The 25,230-nt window shown below is 40.3% G+C and overlaps 1 protein-coding gene across 1 annotated transcript in view; it reads right to left on the reverse strand.

Moving 5' to 3' along the window:
- The window catches only part of IL1RAPL2 (interleukin 1 receptor accessory protein like 2), a 541,021-nt gene extending 516,320 nt beyond the window's left edge, over positions 1 to 24,701 (reverse strand). The window contains exons 1-4 of the mRNA XM_089904905.1: positions 24,552 to 24,701; positions 24,357 to 24,406; positions 17,056 to 17,081; positions 5,968 to 6,241 (exon numbers count right to left, since the gene is read on the reverse strand). Coding sequence (XP_089761031.1) covers positions 5,968 to 6,241; positions 17,056 to 17,081; positions 24,357 to 24,406; positions 24,552 to 24,701 — 500 coding nt within the window. The remainder of the gene's footprint in view (positions 1 to 5,967; positions 6,242 to 17,055; positions 17,082 to 24,356; positions 24,407 to 24,551) is intronic.
- Positions 24,702 to 25,230: the final 529 nt, after the last annotated feature.

The following is a 25,230-nucleotide window of genomic DNA, read 5'->3' on the forward strand; positions in this document are numbered from 1 at the left end:
GTAACAAGAGAGATAAGAGACCTTGGCTTGGGCCAGCAGTGGTATGGAAGGCACGGATTATGCAATCTGCAAAATTCAAGGTGGTTAAGACCCTGTGGAATAACCCCTTGAACAATGGGAGATGGGAGCTGAGAAATAAATTGTTCCCCATTTCTTCTCCTGGATCGTTTGTCACAATACATTTCCTTCTCCCTGCCTCACTTTCCTTTTCCTTCACTCCTGTTTTTCTGGGATTACGCTCCCTAAAACATATTAGCTTTTTGCCCCAGGGTTTACTTTCTAGGAACCAATGATAAGATAGGAGGAAGATCCGGAGTTCAGTTTTGGACATATTGGTTTTGACACAAGTGGAGTTGCTGAAAAGTCTGTTGGATAAAAAAGACTGCAGAGAGATCTGAGCTGGAAGGTATACATGTTGAAGTTACCAGTGTACAGATGGTATATAAAACTATAAGACTGTATAAACAGGTTATGGAGGGAGGGAGCATGGGTAGAGATGATAAAACCTAAGGACCAAGCCCTAAGGGCCCTCTAACATTAAGAGGTCAGGGGGAATATGAGGGGTCAGCAAAGGAACTTCAGAAAGGATAACTGATGAAATAAGAGGAAAACTAGGAGGGTGTGATTCTCTGGAACTCAGGTAAAGGACATATCAAAAAGAAGGGATGATCAACTGTGCTAAATGTGCTGATCATGTAAAAAGTTTCCTTGCAATATGGCATAAAGCAAGTCCCATGACTGTTGACTGAAATATAAGACTTGTTTAATATATGCTACATAGGCACTTTTAAGTCAGGATCATTTAAGAGCCATCAAAATCAGGCAAAATTACAGTATACTTATATTTACTTCTTATTCTTTTTAATTATGGAACATTTCAAATATATTAAAAAATAAAAAATGTAATGAATCCTCATGTACTCATTGTACAGATTCAAAAATTAGCTATTGATACATACTACATTTCTTGTTTCGAATATCTCCAACTTCCCTCAATTCTTCTGGTAATGTTGTTTTGCTAGAGTAATAATCACTCAAATGTGATGAATAGCAAAGCAAATGTCATGCCTCAGAACTGTGTAAATGCATTAAAGAACCCTTTAGAAGGAGTTTGTAAGGCAGTCAGATTTTGAGAACCTCATTTATTTCAATGATTACTAAAGACCAAAAATAGTTGGGTTATCTTCCTGTTTAAGAAGAGGGTTCCTTATTCCATTTACTTCACTGGAGAGGTAAATAGTCATGATAGTTTTGAACTTATGACTGATTCTCTGCACTTGGCCATCGTCATCCCCAAACACACAGGTTTCTGCAGATATTCAATTATATTTAATCACTCTTTTCAAAATCTGTGAATTCAATTCAGGATTATAGGAATACACCTATCTTCATCCACAGCTTAAGTCACCCCTTGTTCCAAGTTGTTGAGAAAGTGATATGGGGGATTTTGTCAGATAAGATTACTCTCATCATTGTTATTCTACTAAGTGCCTCCACTGAAAAGATTTGAGTGGAAAGGGGAGTAGACAGTAATTCTTGGATTGGCACAGCTCTCAAAATATGACTCACTTCTCCACCATTCCTCTATCACTAACCCACCGACATGCTGAGAAATTCAAGTAATCATTCTTGAGACTGGCCAAAGAAAAACACAAAAATGAGTAACTGGCTACTGAAAGGTCACAAACAGTAAACCTTTCTTGCTGTGACTTAAATGGGTGGAGCATATTACTAAATATTTCATAACTGCATTTTTAACCACACTGAAATCCATAGAGCAACTTTTAATGAGGTCGATAAAGCATAGAAAAATCATTCCATAATTACCTTAAAATAGTATCAAATTTGGGATTTTAGGTGACATAGACATTGCCAAATTCAGAGCCTTTTTCACTATAGATGTCACTCTCTTGCCATTCTGAAAGAGATTTCTATATCTCTGAGTTGACAAAAGACGGTTGCATCCTTTAGAACAGTGATTCCCAAATATTTTTTCTCCTTACCAAGACACACATGAGGGATAATATTCAAAATTTCCCCCACCCCATCAGTCCCAATCGTTCCCTAAGACCTGCTGCACGAATAAAAGAGGTCGCCACCTATGCTTGCATCTAAGCCTCTGCTCAGTGGAATACCACTCTTTTCTCTTCTACTGATCTAGATGTGAGGTGAGAATTACTGACTTAGATGATATCTACAAAAAATACAAGTAAGGTCAATCTAATATATACTTGAAAGAGGGGGCCACCTATAGGAAAGGATTTCAGGGGCATTGGGAAATCCCCCTTGTGTATGAGGTATTACAAGGCTTTGTTTAAAAGCAAAATAGGCTGTCAGCTGAGCGGACCTAGAAGCAACAATTCCCCAGTAGCAAAGAGCACACCTAGCACCCAAATCTTGGTGTCTAATATCATTCTTCATTAAAAGGAATCAAGGGTCCTTGGGAAAATGGCTGATTCTAGGACTGGGGGCAGGGAATATATAAGATAAGCCTGGGGCTTCCCTGGTGGCGCAGTGGTTGAGAGTCCGCCTGCCGATGCAGGGGACACAGGTTCGTGCCCCGGTCCGTGAAGATCCCACGTGCCGCGGAGCGGCTGGGCCCGTGAGCCATGGCCGCTGAGCCTGCGCATCCGGAGCCTGTGCTACAGGACGGGAGAGACCACAACAGTGAGAGGCCCCTTTACCGCAAAAAAAATAAATAAATAAAAAGATAAGCCTGGAACATCTTAGAGTGCTGAAATATAAGAAAATACTAAACAAACAAACAGACAACAACATAAAACAATGAGGAGATTATGTCAGAGGGACAGATGTACCAACTGAAAGAGCTCCCAGTGGTCAAAGGTGGATAAATTTGACCCAGAAAATACAATTGCATTGGATTATTACCCAATGTATAATATAAATATCCATGAGTCCATCGTGATATAAATAAATGATTGAATAAATAAATAAGTGGGAGAAAAAACCAAATATCTCATGCAGAAGAATTCTAAATAATTTTATGTAGATACTTTGGTCTTAATGAAGTGGAGCATAACTATCACTCCTTATGCATGGACTGTGAATAACTACTTTCTTCCAAAGAGGGCAATTTGAAAAGGGAGTGAAGAAAGAACAACTTTATAGTGGAGAAAGACAAATACTATCTTGAGCCAGCTGATCAATATCAACAATGGAAAAGCATACTGATACTCCACATCCTTGTTATGATGTGATGAAAATACTATTGTATCTCTGTGTTCTTTCTCCCCAAAACACATTACCCCAGTATAAACATGAAAAAAAACCCACATAAATCTCAATTGAGGGACGTTCTACAAAATATCTGAATAGTACTACTCAAACTGTCAAGGTCATCAGAAACAAGGAGAGTCTGAGAAACCACCACGGCCAAAAGGAGCTTAAGGAGACACGAAGATCAAATGCAAGGGAGGGGTATCCCAGATGGAATCCTGGAACAGAAAAAGGGCATTAAGGAAAATCTGAGGAAGGCTGAATAAAATGTGGACTTTAGTTAATAATGATGTATCACTATTGGTATATTAGTTGTAACAAGTGTATCACAGTCATGGAAAATGTTAATACTAGGGGAATATGGGTGTAGGGCATACAGGAACTTTCTGTACTATCTTTGCAATAATTCTGTAAATCTAAAACTGTTCTAAAATTTAGAAGTGTATTTAAAAGCAAATTGGGAGTTTTAATTGCAGCACTTTTTATAGGGACAAAAGCACTGGAAACAAAGTATATGCACATCAATAATGAAATGATTGACTAAATTGTGGTATCATAGGCTATTAAACAACACCAAATATTATGTACTTAAAAGGATGAGTGAGCTCTCTATCAATTGACTTGTAAATATTTCCACTATGTATTTTTAATAAGGAGAGAAAATGCATGGAAATATGTAACTCTCTTTTTATCTTGTAAAACAGTGAGGAGAAATCCCCATGTAGATATGCTTGTATAATTAAAAGAATAAGGGGAAGGTATGCAAGGATACACACTATATTGTTAGCATTTCTCAGGGTAGGGGAATGGGTGAGAGGAGAGGAAGGAAGAAAGGAGAGATAGTCAGACTGGGGAAATAAGCAGGGCAGGGGAAGTAAGCAGTAATTAATTCAATAATTCATTATAAGTATAGCACCTGTATATAGTAGGCTGATGCTCTACAAATAAAATTTTAAATTTGTGAAAGCAAAACAAACAGAGCAAATGGAATAGGGGGAGGAAAAGAGATCTATTTTAGATTGGCAGGATTTAATGAGGGTGGGAAGGAAGAGGGTGTAAGCAGGGAGAGAGTAGCAGCACTGTAAAGAACAGAGTGTCAGACAGTGGAACCGAATTACACCCACTTCTCATTTCTGCCAAGAGCTGTCCAAGGAGGTGAAAATACTGATTATTGCTAAGGGTGTGATCAGAATGATTGCTATTTTTGCCAATATCCTGGGGCTTTTGCCCACCGCAAAGAGACTAAACTTGCTCCCCCAATACTTCCTCCCAATATACATACAAAAGTGATTCTTAGAGCATCAAGAAGGTTCTCTATTTATATACCACCTTGCTCTCCTGCCCTTTGAACAATGAGGCCACACCAGGGGCTTCCAAGTGCTTTTGATGAAGAGGTGACATAGCTTTGGCATCAGACAAAGTCCACAGGAAACAAAAATGGAAGGGTCTGCATTTCCAAGAAGGTAAAATCAAACAGTAGAGCGCAGGTCCCTGGTGAGCAAGATCAGACACTTCTAAAATGGCAGTATTGAAGAGTGGTTTAAAGGTCACCTCAGCTACTTACTTCAACACCTAATGCAGTCTCTATCTGAGATTTGAGATCCTAGATCCTGACACTGGGATGGAGGGGGGAGGAAGGACATACTGTGGAATCACTGGGGATAAAACAGACTGCTTTTCACTGTAAACTTCTTGCAAGTAGGAACTGTGTCTGTGGTATCTTCTCAGAATAGTATATAGGAACACAGGATGACCATGTGCTTATAGGGTCCCATGTTGAATATTTAGATACAGTAGACTCAAATTCACATTGTAAATCCCATGAAGAATTTCACCAGAAGCATTTGAAGCTATTTTCCATCAATAAGAAAGGAAAGACCCTGACCTAAATGATACTTTAGGTCATTTTCATAGCCAGATATGCAAAAACAATTATTAATACAGATCTTCCTGTACTAACAATTGGAGTTATGTCCCGATAAACCCATAGTAAACTGAAAATATCTTAAGTCAAAAATGCATTTAATACACCTAACCTACCGAACATCATAGCTTAGCCTAGCCTACCTTAAATGTGGTCAGAACACTTACATTAGCCTGCAGTTGGGCAAAATTATCTAATTCAAAGTCTATTTTATAATAAAGTATGCATATTTCATGTAATTGATTGAATACTGTACTAAAAGTGAAAAATGGAATGGTTGTATGGGGACAGAGTGATTTTAAGTGTATCAGTTGTTTACCTCATGATCACTTGGCTGACTGGGAGCTGCAGCTTACTGCCTGCCACTGCCCAGCATTATGAGATAATATCATACCGCATACTGCTAGCCTGGAAAAAGTTCAAAATCCAAAGTGAGGTTTCTACTGAATGTGTGTCACTTTTGCACCATCGTAAAGTTGCAAAATTCTAAGTCCAACCATAATTAAGTCAGGGACCATCTATATAAGACCCTGGAGCAGGGGTGGAGTTGGGAAATAAATGAATCACAAAATTTTCTGAATTAAATGAGAATACATAGTAAATGGGAATCTTATTTTATCAAAATGTGATAAGAACTTGCTATATTGTTCCAATAAATAATTAGAATTGAATTTATTGAAGCTCCACATGCACTGCAGCCTTTCAAGAATATATCCACTGTATAACATGAGGCACACCCATACACACTCCAGTCCCAAAGCAAGACTACCACCCGTGACATTGAGCAGTTTTCACACAGCACTTACCTTAAAACACAAGTGTAGAATCCACTGTCTTGTGCCTCAGCTGAGTGAAACCATATTGAATCTTCCTCTTTGCTCATCCTGACCTCTGAAAAGATGATGGGCTCTTCCAAATCACCTTTGTTTTTGTACCACATCAGCCTGAGCCCAGTGCTCTGGGCCATGCTATAGTTGGTACGAATGTAACTGTAGAAAAGGGCACATTTCACTCGGACTGGTTCACCTGCCAAAGCCATATATGTCTTGAGATCCACTGACCAGTCAATGCAGCCATCCACTGAAAGAAAACCAGATTGGGCATGAGATGCAGTGAGCACTGTTGACAATAATGAGAAGAGCAACAATTATTGCCAACACGTACTGAGGACTTGCTATGAGCTAGACACTGAGTCACATGCTTTACATAGATTACCTCATTCAATCTTCCCAGTGATCCTATGAGATAGATCAGTATCCTCCTTAGACCTGGGCAAGCAGGATTCCTGCCCTAGCCCTGTGCCTTTGGGGTATTTCCAGCCCTCTGCAGTAAACTTTGGGTTGACTAGATCTTCCAAGGAGCTCCAGCACTCACGCCTATGGGGTTTTCCTGGGGCCCCACAGATAGATATCAATTCCAGTGGATCACTCCTGCCAGTCACGAGGCATCCACTTAATAGAATTTTGTGAGATTGGATGGCTACAATGACACTGACATGTTGATTTTTGGCGACTCAAATTGTTTATATAGACAGGAGCCCCACAAAACAAAGATTTCCTTAGGACCCATATAGAGCCTAGGAGCAGTCCTGAGATTGACCCTTCTATTATTCTTATGTTATAGATGAGAAAACTGAGACTCAGAAAAGTTCAGCAACTTTGCCTATGGACACAGAGCTAATAAGTGGTGGAAAACCAGTCTCTGATTCCCAAGACTCTGTTCTTAACCACTATCCTATACTGCCTCTGCCTGTAATTGTAACAGGAACCATTGTTTTATTTATTTGCCTTTGAGAAAGTAGATGCCTGGGTTGGAAGCAGTGGATACCTAAAATGATTATTTGCCATTATCTACATGCCAGTTTTCCATGGTATGACCTACTAAGAGCAGATATTTAATCACACTTCAGTTTCTTTTTATACCCTTAGATCTCCCTTGCTGCTCAGCTGGTGTGCGCTCATGGGAATATATTATATTAATGTCAAGTTTAATCAAATAATATTAGGTGGGTAAATCTACCATTAAAGAAGGACATAGGCAATAAATTCTCTTTTCCAGAAGGGTTGGAAATGAGACACTGTGGCTAATTTTATATGCTAATTTTATATGCTAATCAATACAATTAGCATAGTTATTCTACCTCCAATTGCTGATTTTCAAAGAATTTCATCAAATTGTGCTACATTATATTACTTGATTACCCTTTATAAAATAATCCCTTCATAAACTGTATAAACACTGTCATTTTAAAATTATATGTTTCACTTATCATTCTGTGAACTGATCTGCTTCCTTTTTTAGATGTTGAGAACTCTGCAACCCAGTGTGTTTATCTTTTAACCTCAGTTGACAGGAAGCTCAGAGCTAAATGCAATGCTCAAGTGAAATAACTATCTTACCTCAGGATTTTGCTTTCTCTACATAAGGGGTTCTTGACCTGGGGTTCAAGGACACCCAGGGGCAGAGTGCCTGGATAGACTTCAAGGTTGTGCCTATTTGCATAGCTATACTTTTCTGAAGAGATGTTCCACAGCTCTTTATCAGACCTTCAAAGGGGTCTATGGCCCAAGAAAGTTTTTGAACTCTGTAGTTTCTGATGTCTCTTTGTGACTTCATTTTTCACTGCCTTGCTGCATAGGAGCTTTTATTATAAGTTGCCTCAAATCCTCTTATAGTATGTGAAGTATTCATTAGAAATAAATCAATAACCAAATAAATAACTCATCCTAAATTTATAATGAAGGGCATTTGAACTTTGAGTACTCACAGGGCACCAGATTCATCACTATGAATTTTGATGACCATTGTGCACTGCTGAAGTCAAGAAGGTACATCTGAATTGGACTAAGTACGTACTGATATCTGGCTATCTCTTGGGGGGCTTTTTTATTCACTCCCAAGTATCAGTTGTTTACCTGTCATTTGTCATTCTCACAACTGTCAAGAACAGAGAGGGGGAAATCTGCATTCGTTAAACTTTCTGGGTCATGGTAAATTACTGATGATACATCTCTGTATTAAATGCAATTTTAATATTTATTGTTTTATCATCTTTAAATTAATTTTATATTATTCCTTTTTAAGGATTATTTGTGATACTGTTCCCATGCATTAACACAAGTGAGAGGAAACGGTTTTTTTTTGAGAATATATTTTTTCTCATAGCTTTATTTTAAAAGTTTGTTAATAGAAAATATGGGGATAAATTTTTTTTAAACTCCTTAATATTCCAGTTTTTGTTTTCTCCTAACCCTAAGATGCACAGCAAGTGTTTCTGAATTAACAAATTTGTCTTGGTGAAGTAGTTTCAAACCTCTATAACTACCTACTTGTTAGAAAAAGAAATCTGGAATTTTTTTTCATTTGCGCACTAAATCCCCTTAGTTACTTCCTCTAAACAATCTGTTGCATAATCTACACCTGTACAATGTTTAACAGGCTGGTTTGTCCCATTAGTGACAGGACATGGCTGGTATAGAAAATAATCAAAAATCTGCTCCTGGGACACAACCATCATGTTCAAAGGCAGTTGAAGACATTAAACTGCCATTACAACTAGCTTTGTCATACGGAACTTGCGAGTACACTGAGAATTCATTTCCTTCTAAGTACTAGCTGAGCAAAATGTATTTGACTTAATAAATTTACGGTTCCTTTTCTTCTGTTCCCTTGCTTTAGGTAGCAGAGAGGGAGTCTTTAGTTATAAAGTAGTCAATCGACAGAGAATAGATATTCAATAATAAGGACAACAATTTCCAAACGTTATTCCTTTATTCTTTTCTCTTAGTATAGTCATACCTCAGTATCTGCAGGGGACTGGTTTCAGGAGCCCCATGGATATTAACACCTGTGAATGCTCAAGTCCCTTATATAAAATGACTTAGTAGTAGCATATAACCTACATATACCTTCTGATATACTTTAAATCATCTCTAGATTACTTATAATAGCTAATACAATGTAAATGTGATGTAGTTGTAAATGCAATGTAAAAGTTGCCAGTGTGCAGGAAATTCAAGTTTTTCTTTGTGGAACTTTCTGCAAATTTAAAAAATATTTTCCATCCACGGTTGGTTGAATCCAAGGATGTAGAACCTGCGAATATGGGCAGGGTTGGGGGCGACTGTACTCACAATACAGGTTACAATATAACATATCTCAAGAGACCTCAGGCGATTTTCCCAAAAAAAGTAGACAAAGTGTATGATCCATGAAGGCCCATCTGACACCGAATATTTTCCCATGCTGAACTTTACTCATGGGAAATCCATTCCCATGAGTAAAGGCCTTGTAGCCTTATATCTAGAGAGTATAGGACCACTACTAGATTCCAGCAAGGTGGTATGATTTGTTTTTAATGGATTGCTATTCCTAGGAAAACCAACAGAGAGAGAGGCAAGATGGGATGAAATACTACAATGTGGTGCATTTATCTTTAGACTTGGGACTGATGAAACAACTAAAAAGGGCCTACTGAGGTAAGAGGCCTGGAAACTCAGGTGGCAAGGGAACATGATGGGATTGAAACCTTGAGGTTAAGAGGGAAGGTTAAGAGAAAGCAAAGGGAAAGAGATATGGGAACATATGTATATAACTGATTCACTTTGTTATAAAGCAGAAACTAACACACCATTGTAAAGAAATTATACTCCAATAAAGATGCTAAAAAAAAAGAGAGAAAGCATGAGAGGGTCACAAAAAGGCAGGAAGAGGAGGAGGCTCACATAAAACTCAATTTGCCAAGGGCCATTCCAGGGATCAAAGATGGTGCCATCAGGAGTCACCAGTAAAACTCACATTTCTGTCATGAGAAGGAGTTTGTAATACATGCCACATGTTCAGAGCCCTATGCACTTTGACACTCCACATATATTTGGCAAATAGGTGAATGAATAGATCTGTGATGCAGCTGACAAGGGAGCACGCTATGGCCAGGTTGGGGACATAGTGGAACTGAGTAGCCCACAGAGGGAGCCTACCTGCAAGCTTGACCTTATCAGCAAGGCCTCTCATTCACAGAGGGATCCAGCCCTATTCTGTTCACAACTCCAGTCACACCTGTGTAGGTTTGCCCCTGAAAGACTCCTAAGAAAAGTGGTTTCTGGACAGATTGGCTTCTCCCACAGGTGGTTTGATAACTACGTTTCACTAACCAGCCACAAGTGTAAATAGAGGCACTGTAAGAAGGAAAATGGTTTTCCCCCCAAAAAACAGCAACGTTCTGCAGTTGGATTGAAATTTGCTACAGAACAAACCCATCAAAAGCATCACTGAATGCATGCCTGTCCTCTGCTTCACAATTTCTCAGTATGGCTATAAATATTCCCATCATTCCATTAAAAAATACCTATTTCTAAATTATCCATTCCCTGTTCACTCTTGAGTCTTGTTATGAACAGCAATTCAAGTATTTAAAGAACAATTGTGTTTCTCTAGATGCTCATCTCTGTTCCCTTGATTTAGGTTTCTGTAAGGCTTAAAATCATTACTCTTAGTTTGGTCTTGTTGGTAGAAATGCTTTGATATCTGAGCTATACAAAACAATTACAATGCAGCAAAGAAAGCCACTTCTTTAAAACATAGGTCTCTATTTTAATCATTTTCATTTCAAACTGCAAAACAAGTGTATGCTTAAGGAGTTTGACATGAAGATTCAAAAAAAAAAAGGAGCATATGAAACATATAAAGGGACATGCCAATGTCCACGCAATTTATTTTACCAAGAGGAGAGTCCTAGGGGTAAAACTAATGCAGTATCCTGGAAAGTGCCCTGGGTGACCAAAGCAAACCTATTTAGCCTGCTTATAGACAAGCCTCGGCTTCCTCCTCAATGCATCTGGAAAAGCAAATCCTGTCACACCTACCTGCTGTGAAAACAAAGTCCTGAGAAAAGTTTTTAATCCCTAGAAGAGGATAAGATGTTATTATCAACAACAACAATTATATTATTTTAGAAAAAAAAGAATATTGCATGCAGTAAAATTACAAGCTCTAATGGCTATGTACATTACAGTTTTTATTGGGGGATAGGATATATAGGTATGCATAGGATTGCCAATTTTGGATGCCCCAAACTGGGAATCTCTTTAGGTAAAATGGCTAATTAGCATATGAAAATATGCAATCTCCAGATATCTTGATAATGTTCACTACAACTTAAGTCCTTTGCCTGAGATGTACATCCAATATTAGTTTATTATATGTTCTTGATTAATAAATTGATTTGTTAAACCAGGTGTTTTCTGGTAACTATGTCAGCTGTATATATCCATTCTTTTTTTTTTTTTGCTTTTTAAAAAATCAGGTTTACTGAGATATATTTTACATACAATGAAATCCATCCTCCTTAGCTGTACTGTCCTATGAGTTTTTTTTTTTTACATCTTTATTGGAGTATAATTGCTTTACAATGGTGTGTTGGTTTCTGCTTTATAACAAAGTGAATCAGTTATACATATACATATGTTCCCATATCTCTTGCCTCTTGCGTCTCCCTCCCTCCCACCCTCCCTATCCCACCCTTCCAGGCGGTCACAAAGCACCGAGCTGATCTCCTTGTGCTATGCGGCTGCACACAGACCTCCTAGAGAATGGACTTGAGGATATGGGGAGCGGGAAGGGTAAGCTGTGACAAAGCGAGAGAGAGGCATGGACATATATACACTGACAAACGTAAGGTAGATAGCTAGTGGGAAGCAGCCGCATATCCCATTCATTTTTATGGCCAGCTCTCCTGTTTGTGAATCAACGGGGCAATTGTTGGGGGCAATTCATCAAAATACCACTAGAGGGCGGGCTGCCCAAGTTTTTGTTTAGCACGGTAGATTTTCCCCACCTAATTTCTAAAAATAAGGATTTGCTATCTGCCAATCACTGGTTGTGAGGAGGGATCACAGCAACCTCTGGGAATGCGCCCTTGGGGGTGGGTAATAGAGGGAGCCAAAAGTTGAGCATGTAGCTAAGATCTTGCTCAAATTGGATGACCAGGTTACATATGCCAGGTAAATGACCCAGCTTAGAAAGGTGCAACAGCAGCTACTGGTATTCATTGAGCCCTCAGTACAAAACAGGTAGGTACTGTGACAGGAGCTTTGCATGTAGTTTTCTCATTTCATTATCATGTCAACTCCGGGAGGTAGGGACTCTTGCTCTTCTAATTTTACTGAGGAGAAAAGAAAAGCTCAGAGACTTTAAGTGACTTGCTCAAGATCACTCAGGTTGTGATGGCAGAATTTGGACCCCACTGCAGGTGAGTTAAACTCCAGAACCTACGTTCTTAACCACTGTGTGTTCTATATACTGCCTCCTATACTCCTCATCCCAGTCCATGAGACATTAAAATATTAAAATTTGCTTGGTGCTAATCCAAATTGTCATATGTATTCCAAATAGCACATGCCTGTTCAGTAGAGCGGACCTTTCCAGCTGAGTAATAGTCTGTCCCTAAATAATAACCACTGTGGGAATAATAACCATCAAATAATGTATGCCAATTATTTACCTCTGAATTATACAGTTTTTACAGAGTAATGAATTATTAATAATTGTGTACTTGATTTAACCTCTGAAGATCAGTCCTAAAACTTGGATAAATTTTATCTGACCCATATTGACTCATTTAAAATTACATATCTAAGGATGATCACCCAATTCCTAACATTACAGCCTAGAAATAGAGTTCTATGTTTAATATTTGTACTTATTATGTATTATGCCTATTGAATACATTACTCTCCTTATTTCTAATATTTTAATGTGGGAGTTGTACACCCTCTGTTTCTCTCTCAGCTCTCCTTCAAACACATGCCTAAAGACAAAATTCTTTTTATTTATATGCATCACAGTGTACGCCGTCTGCCTCTAGTGGGCAGCCTCCGAGCACAAAAAGTCAAACTCCCTAAGAAGTGAGTGGCCTGTGACCCAGCTGCTGGACATATGCCTTCATGCCCCCAGCCTGGAAATATGGACAGAGTTGTTTTGTCATTTTTAAAATGAAGTTCTGACAGTGGGAAAATTTTCTTGATTTTTAAAATTTCATCCGCACATCCGTATCTATCAATAGAGAAAATATCCCCCACTCCAGCTCTATAAATACAATGAATGATTATTGCTTCAGATTTTAAAAAGCATTTTTACATTTTTTATGGATTGGATTATACGCTTTCCTTTCATTCTTTTACCCCCCACTATTCGTCAATGGGAAAGTTCTGCCTAAATGAAGTCCTTCATCTCATTTCAACCCAGTTATCACACTTAATAATGGGCTGGCAACCATCTTCCTTACCCTTTCATTACAGAATCTGTACTATGCTTTGTCAAGATCATTCCTTAAATCTTTATCCGACAAATGAGAGCCTCAATTATGTTCTGGAGGTGTGGCCACGTGAGGTATTACAACCAACTCTTCAACTCCTGATTACCTCAGGCCTGATAAGCCTCCTTGGGTATTACCCACTAGCCTGAAGCTCTTCTCAAATGCACTGATGTTAATTTGAAGGCTGCAGCTGCAAATGTGTCTGTGGGAGACAGGATATCAGCACTGCCCACCAACCCCTCTAGCCGACTTTCTGCTACTCTCTCAAATCCAGGATGCTTGCCAGTGAGCTTATCTCCAATGCCAAATCTTCTCTGTCTCTCATGTTCAGTCATCCAAGCCAAAAATTTTGGAAGCCATCCCTGAATCTTGTTTTCCATTCCAGTCTGTTCTTTAAACTGCTACCAAGGTGATGTTTCTGATGTACAAGACCATGTCCCTTTACCACTCAAAACCTGCAGTGGCTCCTGGTACACAAAACCCTAAGCCTAGCTCCCCTGTCACACCAGCGACTGCCTGTCTTTCCTGTCCCCAGCCACAGCTCTTCACACACCATACCCTTCAGTAAATACTCACCACTCCCCGACATGTCATTCACTTCTCTGCCATTGTTCTCTGGTTCCTTCCACTTTGCCTCTGTGCCTGTCGATTGAGATTCTACTTATCTTCCAAGACAGCTTCAAATGCCACATCGTCCAAAAAACTGCACTTCACTGCCCTGTGTGAATTCTTTCCCCTGCAGTGCTCTGACCATATGTTTGTCTACAGATCTCCTTCCCAGTTAGATGGGTGCCTCATTTCCTTTGTATCTCTAGGACAAGGCCCAGTGCATTGTACATAGTAGGCACTCATTAAATCTTTATGGGATCAAATTGTGTGGGGATTTTCCCCCCCAAAATTCACTAATAATCAGAAGTTGTTTGCATTTGTCGACCTTAAGATTCCTCCTACTTCTTCCCACCAGAGCAGGGATGCATCCAAACTCTGATAGGAATTCTAGGAGCCAGGCTCCAAGGTACAAAATGTGTTCACAATAACAAATGATTGCTACTTTCCCATTAGCTAGCATCACAACAAACAGGAATCACAAAATAAACTCACTGCCATATCCCTGCTCCAGAACTCATGATTCTATGGTAAGTCGATCAAAATCACCAAGTCTATCACCCAAGCCCTTTTTAATCAGGCCTCACCCTATCAAAATGGCTGCCTATCACTTTCCAAGAGAAATGTTCTTGAAGCGGGCCTCCTCCCTCACAGAGCTACCCTAGCCCTCCTTGTTAGGAAGCAGTTATGTTGTGGGCCCTTGCCCATTCAACTCTTTCCTGTCTCCACCCTCATACCACTTCTCCCACTTTCCATGCCTCTCCCAAACCAAATCTTAGTCAAGTCCTGAGCTTAATTTACCTAGGTGTCAAGTTAGAAATGGCAGCTTGGTTTTCCAACCATATTAACTAGCACATTAGTCAAGGTCAGAGACTTCTCATGTTTTTTTTTTTTTTTTTGGTTTGTTTTTTTCTTTTTTTCTTTTCATCTCTCCTCAAACACCTCCCAGACCAGACATTTAGTAGGTCTTACTAAATATAGGTTGATATATCCTCATCTCATGAGACTTCGCTTAATTAAGTACTATTAGAGTGAACTGCTTTGGTTAATTCATTTTTGCATTAGCTGAAGTTTAACCTTTGGATTGTTGAAGATCTTTTTCTGAAAAGTCCGAATCCATTTTTTTGCCTAAGTAGAGAATCGTGATGAGAATAAAATTTTCTGGATTGACTAAGGATTTGTCAGGTCCTTAGGGTCATCACCCTAGATCTTGATGTCAAGACAGTATAAGAATAGAGCCTGGCGGTGTGAAAAGAGCATAGAGCTAGCTGGGGATCTGAAACCCTGGGTTTACATTCCACCTCTGCCTCCTCAAGGAGATACGTGACTTTGGGAAGTCAGTTTCTACTCCCAAAAGAAATGAAGACATTAAACTAGACAAGTTCTAACCCAGCACCAAGAAAACAGATTATATGATGGTGGCTGAGGTCTTTGGTCAAGAAAACCAGCTGCATATGTGCTAAATTGGAAAATCTCTCCGTGGCAATCTTCATTTTTTCTCTTAATTTCAAAGTTACACAGAAATAAAAAGAGTACTATTACAAACTCCCATGATCTCAGCATCCAAAGTTAATAATGTTAACTTTTTTCCAATTTGCTTTCAGTAGCTTTGTTTTATTAAAGAAATAAAGCATTGCAGATATAGCTAATGTCCCCTTTTAACCACCATACACAGTCCCATCCTTATCTCAAACCCCTGCCTGGATGTAACCACTATTCTTTCCAACTTTTAGACTCTTACATACATAGGTGGATACCCTGAAGAAAAAATATTGTAGGGATTAAAAGTTTATCTTACAATAGGGAGCAGAGGTGGGAATAAAAGCCAGTTAATGGAGGGCTCTTATGAGGTGGGTTCTAGTCAACTGAGGTCTAAGAGAGTATACTTACAGCTGCGCACACACCCCACACATGTGCCACCTGCACCTCTAACACACAGAGCCTGAGTGGGGACCAACCTCAGAGTCTACAGGGGTTTTCTGCCTGAAGTTAGTTGTTTCCACACCATGTGTGGCCACACAGATTTCAGGATGAGATCTCTGGTCCTGTTGGAGTTCTGCTCTGTTGTGGGGAGAGTTCTGATTCACGGCAGAGACACAACTGTTACTCATCAAATAGCCAGGCTCTAGAAGTTAGAGGCATGAGGCAGGGTCCACATCATATGTTCTACACTCGGCTGCCTCTATTTTAAATCAAATTCTGGGTCAACTAGGATATACAGACTCCAAATAAGTGCCCAATAGGGTTTACTCTTATTCTTTAGATAACTTATTTCCCTCTCCATTTCTAAGTTTAGCACACCATTCAGCTACCATAAACCCCTCCTCTTTTTTTTTCACATCTTTATTGGAGTATAATTGCTTTACAATGGTGTGTTAGTTTCTGCTGTATCACAAAGTGAATCAGCTATACACATACATATATCCCCATATCTCCTCCCTCTTGCATTTCCCTCCCACCCTCCCTATCCCACCCCTCTAGGTGGTCACCAAGCACCGAGCTAATCTCCCTGTGCTCTGTGGCTGCTTCCCACTAGCTATCTATTTTACATTTGGTAGTGTATATATGCCCATGCCACTCTGTCACTGCATCCCAGCTTACCCTTCCCCCTCCCCATGTCCTCAAGTCCATTTTCTACGTCTGCGTCTTTACTCCTGTCCCGCCCCCAGGTTCTTCAGAACTTTTTTTTTTTTTTTCGATTCCATATATATGTGTTAGCATACGGTATTTGTTTTTCTCTTTCTGACTTACTTTACTCTGCATGACAGACTCTAGGTCCATCCACCTCACTACAGAAAACTCAATTTCTAAACCCCTCCTCTTAACAAACAGTGGAAGCCCTCTCCAGGCTCTGACTATCAGGGGACTGTGAAGATTAAATACATTAATGTACTTCAAGTCCTTAGAACTAGAACAAACGGTGCCTTGCACACATACAATGATCAGTAAATATTTCCTTTACTACCTCAACTACTACTATTTCTTCTTTTAATTATATATCTATTTTTTAAATTATTCTATTGTACTTCTCAAGTCTTTACATACAACAATATGCATTATTTCAATGAAAATTGTCTTTTACACCATCTTTATATTAAAGTTAGGCCATTAAAATGTTTTATAATTAAATTATTTTTTCAAATTTGGGGCATAGGTAAGTCATATTACTTATAAATTTCATTTCAGGACAGTAAAGGGCCATTAAGTAATATTTTAGCATGATATATATGTTTCAATATTAACTGTATATAATAGTATAGAGTAATATGTGTGTATCACTCTACACTATTATAATATGTATACTTGCTATATATAACAATATTATATTATTGAAGACTGCATATATTTATATGTATATATTATATATACATTTACTCTATTACAGATTGCTTATCATAGTTTATAAATTTGCATATATTTATATGTGTTTATTTTAAGTTTATGTAGTTATATAATGTGTATTTATAATATAAAATAAATTGTAACTAAATATATATAATTATATTTATATGTTTACTATAATAGGTTGAATCATATGAAATTGCTGTTTAAGTCAAAAAGATCAAATACTGGGACTTCCCTGGTGGTGCAGTGGTTAAGAATCCGCCTGCCAATGCAGGGGACACGGGTTCGAGCCCTGGTCCGGGAAGATCCCACATGCCGCGGAGCAACTAAGCCCGTGCGCCACAACTACTGAGCCTGCACTCTAGAGCCCATGTGCCACAACTATTGAAGCCTGCGTGCCTAGAGCTCGTGCTCTGCAATAAGAGAAGCCACCGCAATGAGAAGCCCGTGCACAGCAACAAAGAGTAGCCCCCGCTCACTGCAACTAGAGAAAGCTTGCACGCAGCAACAAAGATCCAATGCAGCCAAAAATAAATAAATAAATTTATTAAAAAAGACCAAATATTGACAACTTCATGTGATTCATCCTAATATATATCTTATATAAGATGTCATAAATTCAAATAAACGTTTGTTATATAAAATTGCAACTGTCCTCAAAAGGGAGAGTAGAACCAGATAGAGTTGAGAACTACTCTGTTAGTTGGTTAATATTGTTATTATTTGTCATTACAAACTGGTCCATGCTAGGGCCCTTCAGATAGTTCATAAAATCAGCAGAGCTTCTTTTAACTCCAGGCCTTTGCAATGTCTGTGCCCTATGCCTAGTACACTGTTCCCTCAGACATCCACATGGCTCACTGGCTACCAACCTCCTTCACTTATCTGTTCAAATAATTTCGGGGTGAGGAGAATTTACTGATTCCAGGATTGATCAGACAAAGGAATGTGTAGCTTGATAACCTCCTCCAACTCACTTCATCTCCAGAAGAACCTTCCAGACCCTGAGCATTTCCTTTCCCTCCCCCATCTCCCAAGTGCATCTGATCCCTATCCACTTGCAAAAGAGTTTGTGGTCTGTACTGTGAACCCCCGCGTCCCCCAGGTAGGTGTCCAGGAAAGGAGGAAGGGTGGTAATGGAAGGGGGAAGCAGTTTTTCCTCTCTGTCTCTACCCAGTTGTTCCCCCCACCCCCAGTCTGGTCCTCCAATCCACCTCTGTGGCTGGGGGCAGTGGCAGCCTTGGGGCACCTGGAAGTGCCCATTTGTGGGTTAGTCCACATGGCCTTGAGAAGGAAATGTCCATGGCTTTGGTTCCATGGAGTGCCACTCCTCAGTGACTACAAGAGGATAGCACTTTCTGGGGAGAGATGCAGAGGGGCACTGTGAGCTGAGGGGACACTGGCAGGGTGTCAAAACCGGTGCCTGCACTCCATGTGACTGGGAGGTACTGTGCAGTGCAGGTACTTACCTATAGCATTGATATGGCCTAGATGGTGCTCAAGGAGGTGCCACCCACTGTGGAGCTGGCCCTGCCTTCCCTGCCAGGGAAATAGCCAAGCTCAAAGGATTTTCTGGGTTCCTGGGTATAGACTGTACCTGCAAAGTGTTAGCACCATTATCATAGTTTCACTACCTAGGATGCTGGTCTTTGCCTCCCAGAAATGGGTATGGTTACAGGACATCCCACAATGTTGCTATATGCATTTAGGTTAACATTAGAGGATTAATATATGTCTCAGTGTACGGGTACTGATTGTCCCCAGGGTAAAAGGGGCATAATTATTGCATATCCATAATATTATTATTTATAATTCTACAATATTATAATGTTATAATATTAGCCAGGACGCACCACCAGGGAGGCTTGTGTTATGCTTTACTTGCTGTTAACTGGGGATAATTACTGTGCATTATTATTATTTGTGTTTACATTATTGTAAATTACTTATATTACTTAATTATTTTACCTTTATAATACCCATTATTATAATTACGGTCATAATTAAATGATTATATCATTAGTCATTATAATGATTAATAGTAATACAATCACGATTGTATTACTATGTATACCATAATTGTATTAAGTATTACAAGTATTATAGTAAGTGTAACACAGGTTAATAATTTAGTAATAAATATAATTAGTAATAAATTAATTCTGTACTGCTAAGAAACCCTGCTGTTCCGTATTGCTAAGAAACCTTTTATCTCATCAGAATCAGGATAACTGAGGTACAGCATTAATGCAGTTACTTGCATTATTGTGATATTTTTAAAACACTATAGTAACTACCACTCCTGGTAATGCTGGTGTGGTATTTTCTTCTCTGGGAAATGGCATAATTATATCATGTGGTTAATGTTGTTATTGCTGTTGTTGTTGTTTTTATTATCACTAATGTTATTTTATCATATATCCTAATGATGGACACCAATATACAAATAATGGCATTATCTGTTCCTGTCTGTGAAATGGAAATGATTTTGGAATATTGATAATTTACATTCTATTGATATTATAGTCATAATTAATACCACTACTGAGAATCTTGGCATGCATCTGTAAAATGGACATAATTTTGAGGCATCATTGATACTGATATTATTTGCATTTACATTAGTGCTAGAGTCACAATTACTATTAGGAATGAGTATTTCTTGTAAATTATGGAGAAATTCACACCTCAGAGGGTTTTTGTCAGACTTAAATGACTTTGAACTTGGTACACAGTAGTAAGGATAATAATATTATTAATAGGAGAGTTTAACTCCTTACTGTGTATCAGGTACTGCTTTAAGCACTTTACATGCATTGACTCATTTAGTTGTCACAACAACCTTGTAAGTAAGATAGGTATTATAGATATGCCCAGTTTACATCTGTGCAAACTGGGACTCAGAGAGGTTAAATGTCTTGCCTGAGATTCCACAGCCAGTTTGAGTCCATGTTCCATTCTTTTAACCACTACTACTCTCTTGGGTATTAATGGGAATAATTATCATATGTAACTAATAATTTTAGGCAAGTTATAATCTTATTATTATGATGTATCAGACAAGAATGAGGATTTCTTTCTTTTTCGTCATAAAATGGTCACAGGCACAGGCAGTGGCTAGTGTTGGAGGTTCTAATGTTGCGGATCCAGGCAAGGGTGGGATGACCAGTATAAAGAGGGGCTGAATCTCTCCCTCCTGATGTTGTCAGGAGACTCACTTAAAGTAGCTCAAGCCAAAAGTACCTGGTAGAATGTTGGTGCACAATAAATGCTTCTCAAAAATTTGTTACTCCTTCATTATAGCCCTTAGCTCCTAGTAGCCCAGGTAAAAAGCGTGAGCCAATTTTAAAAAGGAGAAATGCAAAGGAAAGATATTATTCCCAGTGCTCAGTCAGTGAGTGTTCTTTTCTCTCTCCATCTGTGGCAGCCCCCCTCTCTACTTTATCCACCTGCCCTGCCCTCCCTGCCTAAAGGAAAACTCATCATGTCAACAGTCTATTGTTCATGGCTGTTTATGTAGCTAGTATTTGACATCACACAGTGGTACAAGGCTTCTAGGCTGCATGTGTCCGATATGTACTTGGATAAGGCCCAGATCAATTGATGTAGCCTGGAAGACTATGGAGGGAATGGAATGAGTCTCCACTCCCTGGGGCGCTGAAGGGATGAATGATGATGATGTCTGGGTGAATGAGGAATTGAGAGAAGGAAGAGGGGAGATTTGTTAATGGATAGAGGTTTGTCAGCAAGAGTTCCCTCTAGGAGTGGTGGGAGGTTGAATGTGAGACCAATAGGATTGGTTAGAAGTCTGCTTAAGAAGCAGTCAGAACCCCAGGTACACCACCCCAACATCAGTTCCACACACTAGTAGAAGGCTGGATAAAAGATCTCTAGAGGGTAAAACAGAAAGGGTGTGATTTACATGGGCATACCTACCCACACCAGGCCACGGTTTCCTGTTAATCATTATTTATCTGCCACTGAGCTTGGGCATTTTACAGAAACTTTGAAAGTAACAAAGCCCAGACTGCCAGGGTTTGGACCATTGGGACAAAGAGCCCCAGATTCAGAACCCCTTCCCTCCACCAGACCATGGAGGCCTGACCACTTATTTCCCCTCCTGCATGACCCCTGGAAAACCAGAGTTAGATGCCAGAGACCCCATTTTCTTGTTGCTCTCTGCTTTGCTTCTGGCTCTGTCCCAAATCATTCCTGAATAAGCCTGCAGTTTTTACCTGCTGTATTTCTACCTCATTAAATGTGACTCAAATGTGATCCTGGACACCAGATACATCCCTACCACATAGGTCTCACCATGCAATTCCAGAGGGGCAAGGAATGACCCCATTTAAGTGGCTAGGTGGGGAGGAAGGCTTTTCATACTCTTTTTAGGAGACTTGGGAATGGGAGAATCTTAAGTCCCAGAACCCTGAGAGCCCTCCTGACCCATTTCTCCCTCTTTCAGTCCTCAACTCCAGTCACTGTAGCTCAATTTCTGGGACCCATCAATATCACTAGACCATAAGTTGTTAAGAGTTAACCATTGCCAGGGTATGTCTACCATCTTCTCCCTACATCCATCTCCCCAGCCAAAACATAAGCTCCTGGACCCTGCTTTGGCTGAGGGTGTGGGGTAGGTCTTTGGAGCCTGATGTTCCTAGTGAAATCCTAATTCCCTGCCCCCGAAACCCATAAACTCTCTTGTAGTACAATGACCGCCCAAAAGATGCCCCATCCTCATCCTCAGAACCTGTGAATAGGATGAAATATCACTTACGTGATAATGTTATTTTATACGGCACAGTTGACCATAAAATAGAGAGATTATTCAGATGGACCTGATCTAATCACATGGGGGCTGAAGAGCAGCGTGTTTTCTCCAGCTATAGCAGAAGGGGGAGAGAGAAACCTGAAGTGTGAAAAGCACACGATGCAGGATTGCTGGCTTTGAAGATGGAGGGGGCCACTTGAGAAGTAATGACAGCAGCCTCAAGGCACAAAAAGTGGCTCCCAACTGACAGCTAGCTCAGTCCTCCAGTCAGCAAGAACTGGATTCGGCCAGTACCCTGAATGAGCCTCCATCCAAGAGCCCAGCTCGGGTGACATTTGACTTTGGCCTTGTGAGACCCTAAGTGGAAAACTCAGGTGAGCCCAGCTGGACCTACCAAACAGTGAGTTAATAAATAGGTGTTGTATTAAGCTGCTAAGAAAAATTGTGGTAATCTGTGATGGCAGTGGTAGAAAACTGACATAACTTCTTAATCCCTACCCCTTTTCTTTTCCCTTCACAGATTATTAGGGCCCTGAGGAGGCCTCACACATCAGCTCCTCTCCTTGTCCATCCAGGAGGATGACTGGTTTTGTCCATAAGGTAATGTCCCCAGCCTCTTGCCCTTGCTGCCTTTGCCCTGCTCAAACTCTTTGCCCACAGGTCTTCCACACATACATTTCACCCACCGAGTTCCCTCCAACTGTCCTGCCAGGACTGCCAAGCACAGCTGATGCTCTCCTCACCCGAGGGCATCCTGGCCTTCTGGTACTGATGGTTGGCAGACCACAGGGTGTTCTTGTCCTGGGGCACACTGTGCTGACCCTCTCAGCATGGTCTCTGCCCCTCTCCAGAGTCCTTGGGGGTTGGGAATATGCAATTCTCAAAAACACAATAAGGTATACTTTTGTTTGAGCTTAGCCGAGATAGGGTCTCCTGGAAAGGATGTGACAATTCTGTGAATGTGTCCTTCCCAGGTGATCCTGCAGCCTCAGGGACTGCTCCCTGTGACTTCCAGCTGTCCCTGATCCCTCTAGCTCTCTTCAGGTCCCTGTTGTTTCCCCCTTTTCAGGATAGAGAATAAGGACAAGAGGTAGTGGAGAGGGGAGCACTGTGGCCCTTCCACCCACAGGTGCTGCCCTGCCTCCATTGCCCAACCTCATGCTCCAAAGCCAGCGAAGCATGCTGCCTATGGGTGGATGCATGCATGAACCACCCCATCAGCTAAACAATGCCACATGCTTCAGCTGCCTACCCAAGAGGCCTGGGAAATATGACAAGATCCTCATAGATCCCAGTTGTCAGCTTCACACTTGACTGAAGACTCACCAAGACTGGCTCCCTTCACGATGATGCTCATCTTATTATTATTACTATTATTACTTGTGGGACAGCAAACAGCATGAACATCAGCATATTTGCATAGGTTTCCCGTGTCCCTCAACTCCCACAGGAATGACACAGAACAGTCCAGAAGGCTGCTGTGCAACAGAGTCGAGGAACACTGAGCTTGGGTATCCACAAATTCACAGCAAGCAGCAAGCTCAGTCTTTACCCTGAGAGAGATTTTTACCACATTCCTTAAGGCTGTGTGCTGCAAACACAGCACTGAGAAATGGTCCAGGTAAAGGACCTCAATGCCTTGCGTTCTTGGCATTCCCAGCAAGATGTGTGGGAGCATGAGAGTCTCCCCCAACAATTATCCTTCAATAAAATTCCCCCCAAAAATACCCTGACTGACAACACCCCCCACCATTAACAAATCTTCCTCCTCCTCTCAACTCCATATTCACTTCTTTCTTCTCTCTTCCACCCACTGCCCTCACGCTTGGTGCTACTCCTTTTCCAAATGGTTCTCTCTCTCCTCACCCCAGCCAGGGCATGAACTCTAAGCCAGAGAAGCGGCTGGATTCAGAGAGATCTGGGATTGGACACTGTCACATTGTGAACCCTGTGGGAAGATTTCCCGAAACATGAATCACCTGTGGTGGTGGCAGCCAGGGAGGGGCATTCCCTGTTGCCCCAGCACTAGCCTCCACCCTTCAGCATTTGTATGTGCCAGGCAGACATAAGCAGGTAGGCAGGCCAGGAGAGTCGGGGTAGAGAGTAGAGGGAGCGTGCTCAACAGGGTCTGCCCAGGCCACACTCACACATGCATACACACAGAGGTGCTGACTATTTTAGTTAGCATGGAGCTTAGCAGGCCTGCAGCCTAAATAGGAACAAATGGGGATATCGGGACCAATGTCCCCAGGTATGCTCCCTAACATATGTTGGAGGCTAGATCACCTTCCTCCACAGACCCCCCAAAATACAGGGCAGTGGAAAGAGACTACCCCTCACAATACAAACCTAGCCTTATCCTCTGTGCTGCAGAAAGATAGGGAGTGAGGGGACAAAGGGAAGATGAGGAGCAAGCTGGCCTGGGGGGAGCCCTGTTGTTTCTGCCACGTATCATGAGCCCCACCTTCTTCCTTACTTCTGCAAGCCTGTGCTTCAGTTTCCATATCAGCAAAACAGACATAATATCTGTGCCTACTTCATAGGGTCATTGTGAGGATTTAAAGATGAATACGTGTCAGGCACTTAGAACACACAGTACCTAACACCTAGTAAATACTCAATAAGTATTAGTTATGGTTAACAGTAGTGACAATAAATATAATTTGATTTATAACTATAGCAGTATGATTATTATCAGTAATATAATTTATATTTGAAATAATGTTTAATGTTAGAAATGATACTGCATATTAGAAATAATACATAATATCAGTAGTGATAATTCAATTCTCACTGGTAACCATAACAACTCATTATCTTGCTAATCCCCCCTTAAGATGTTATAAATTCTTATACTCGTTTGTAATTTCTCCTATTATTATGATATTTGCATAGTACTTATACAAAAGATTCAAACGACTCTATCCCTTTGTTATATATCTCTTTGGATGGGGTCATATTTAGCAAGCTGTATGGAAACTTTTTGTAACAAGGCAGAAGCTGTGGCTATGTCGTTTATGACATTGACTTCAA

Source organism: Delphinapterus leucas, chromosome X, assembly GCF_059928025.1.
Source record: "Delphinapterus leucas isolate spDelLeu-1000000601 "Yukka" chromosome X, BTC_Dleu_Yukka2, whole genome shotgun sequence".
Taxonomy (NCBI): domain Eukaryota; kingdom Metazoa; phylum Chordata; class Mammalia; order Artiodactyla; family Monodontidae; genus Delphinapterus; species Delphinapterus leucas.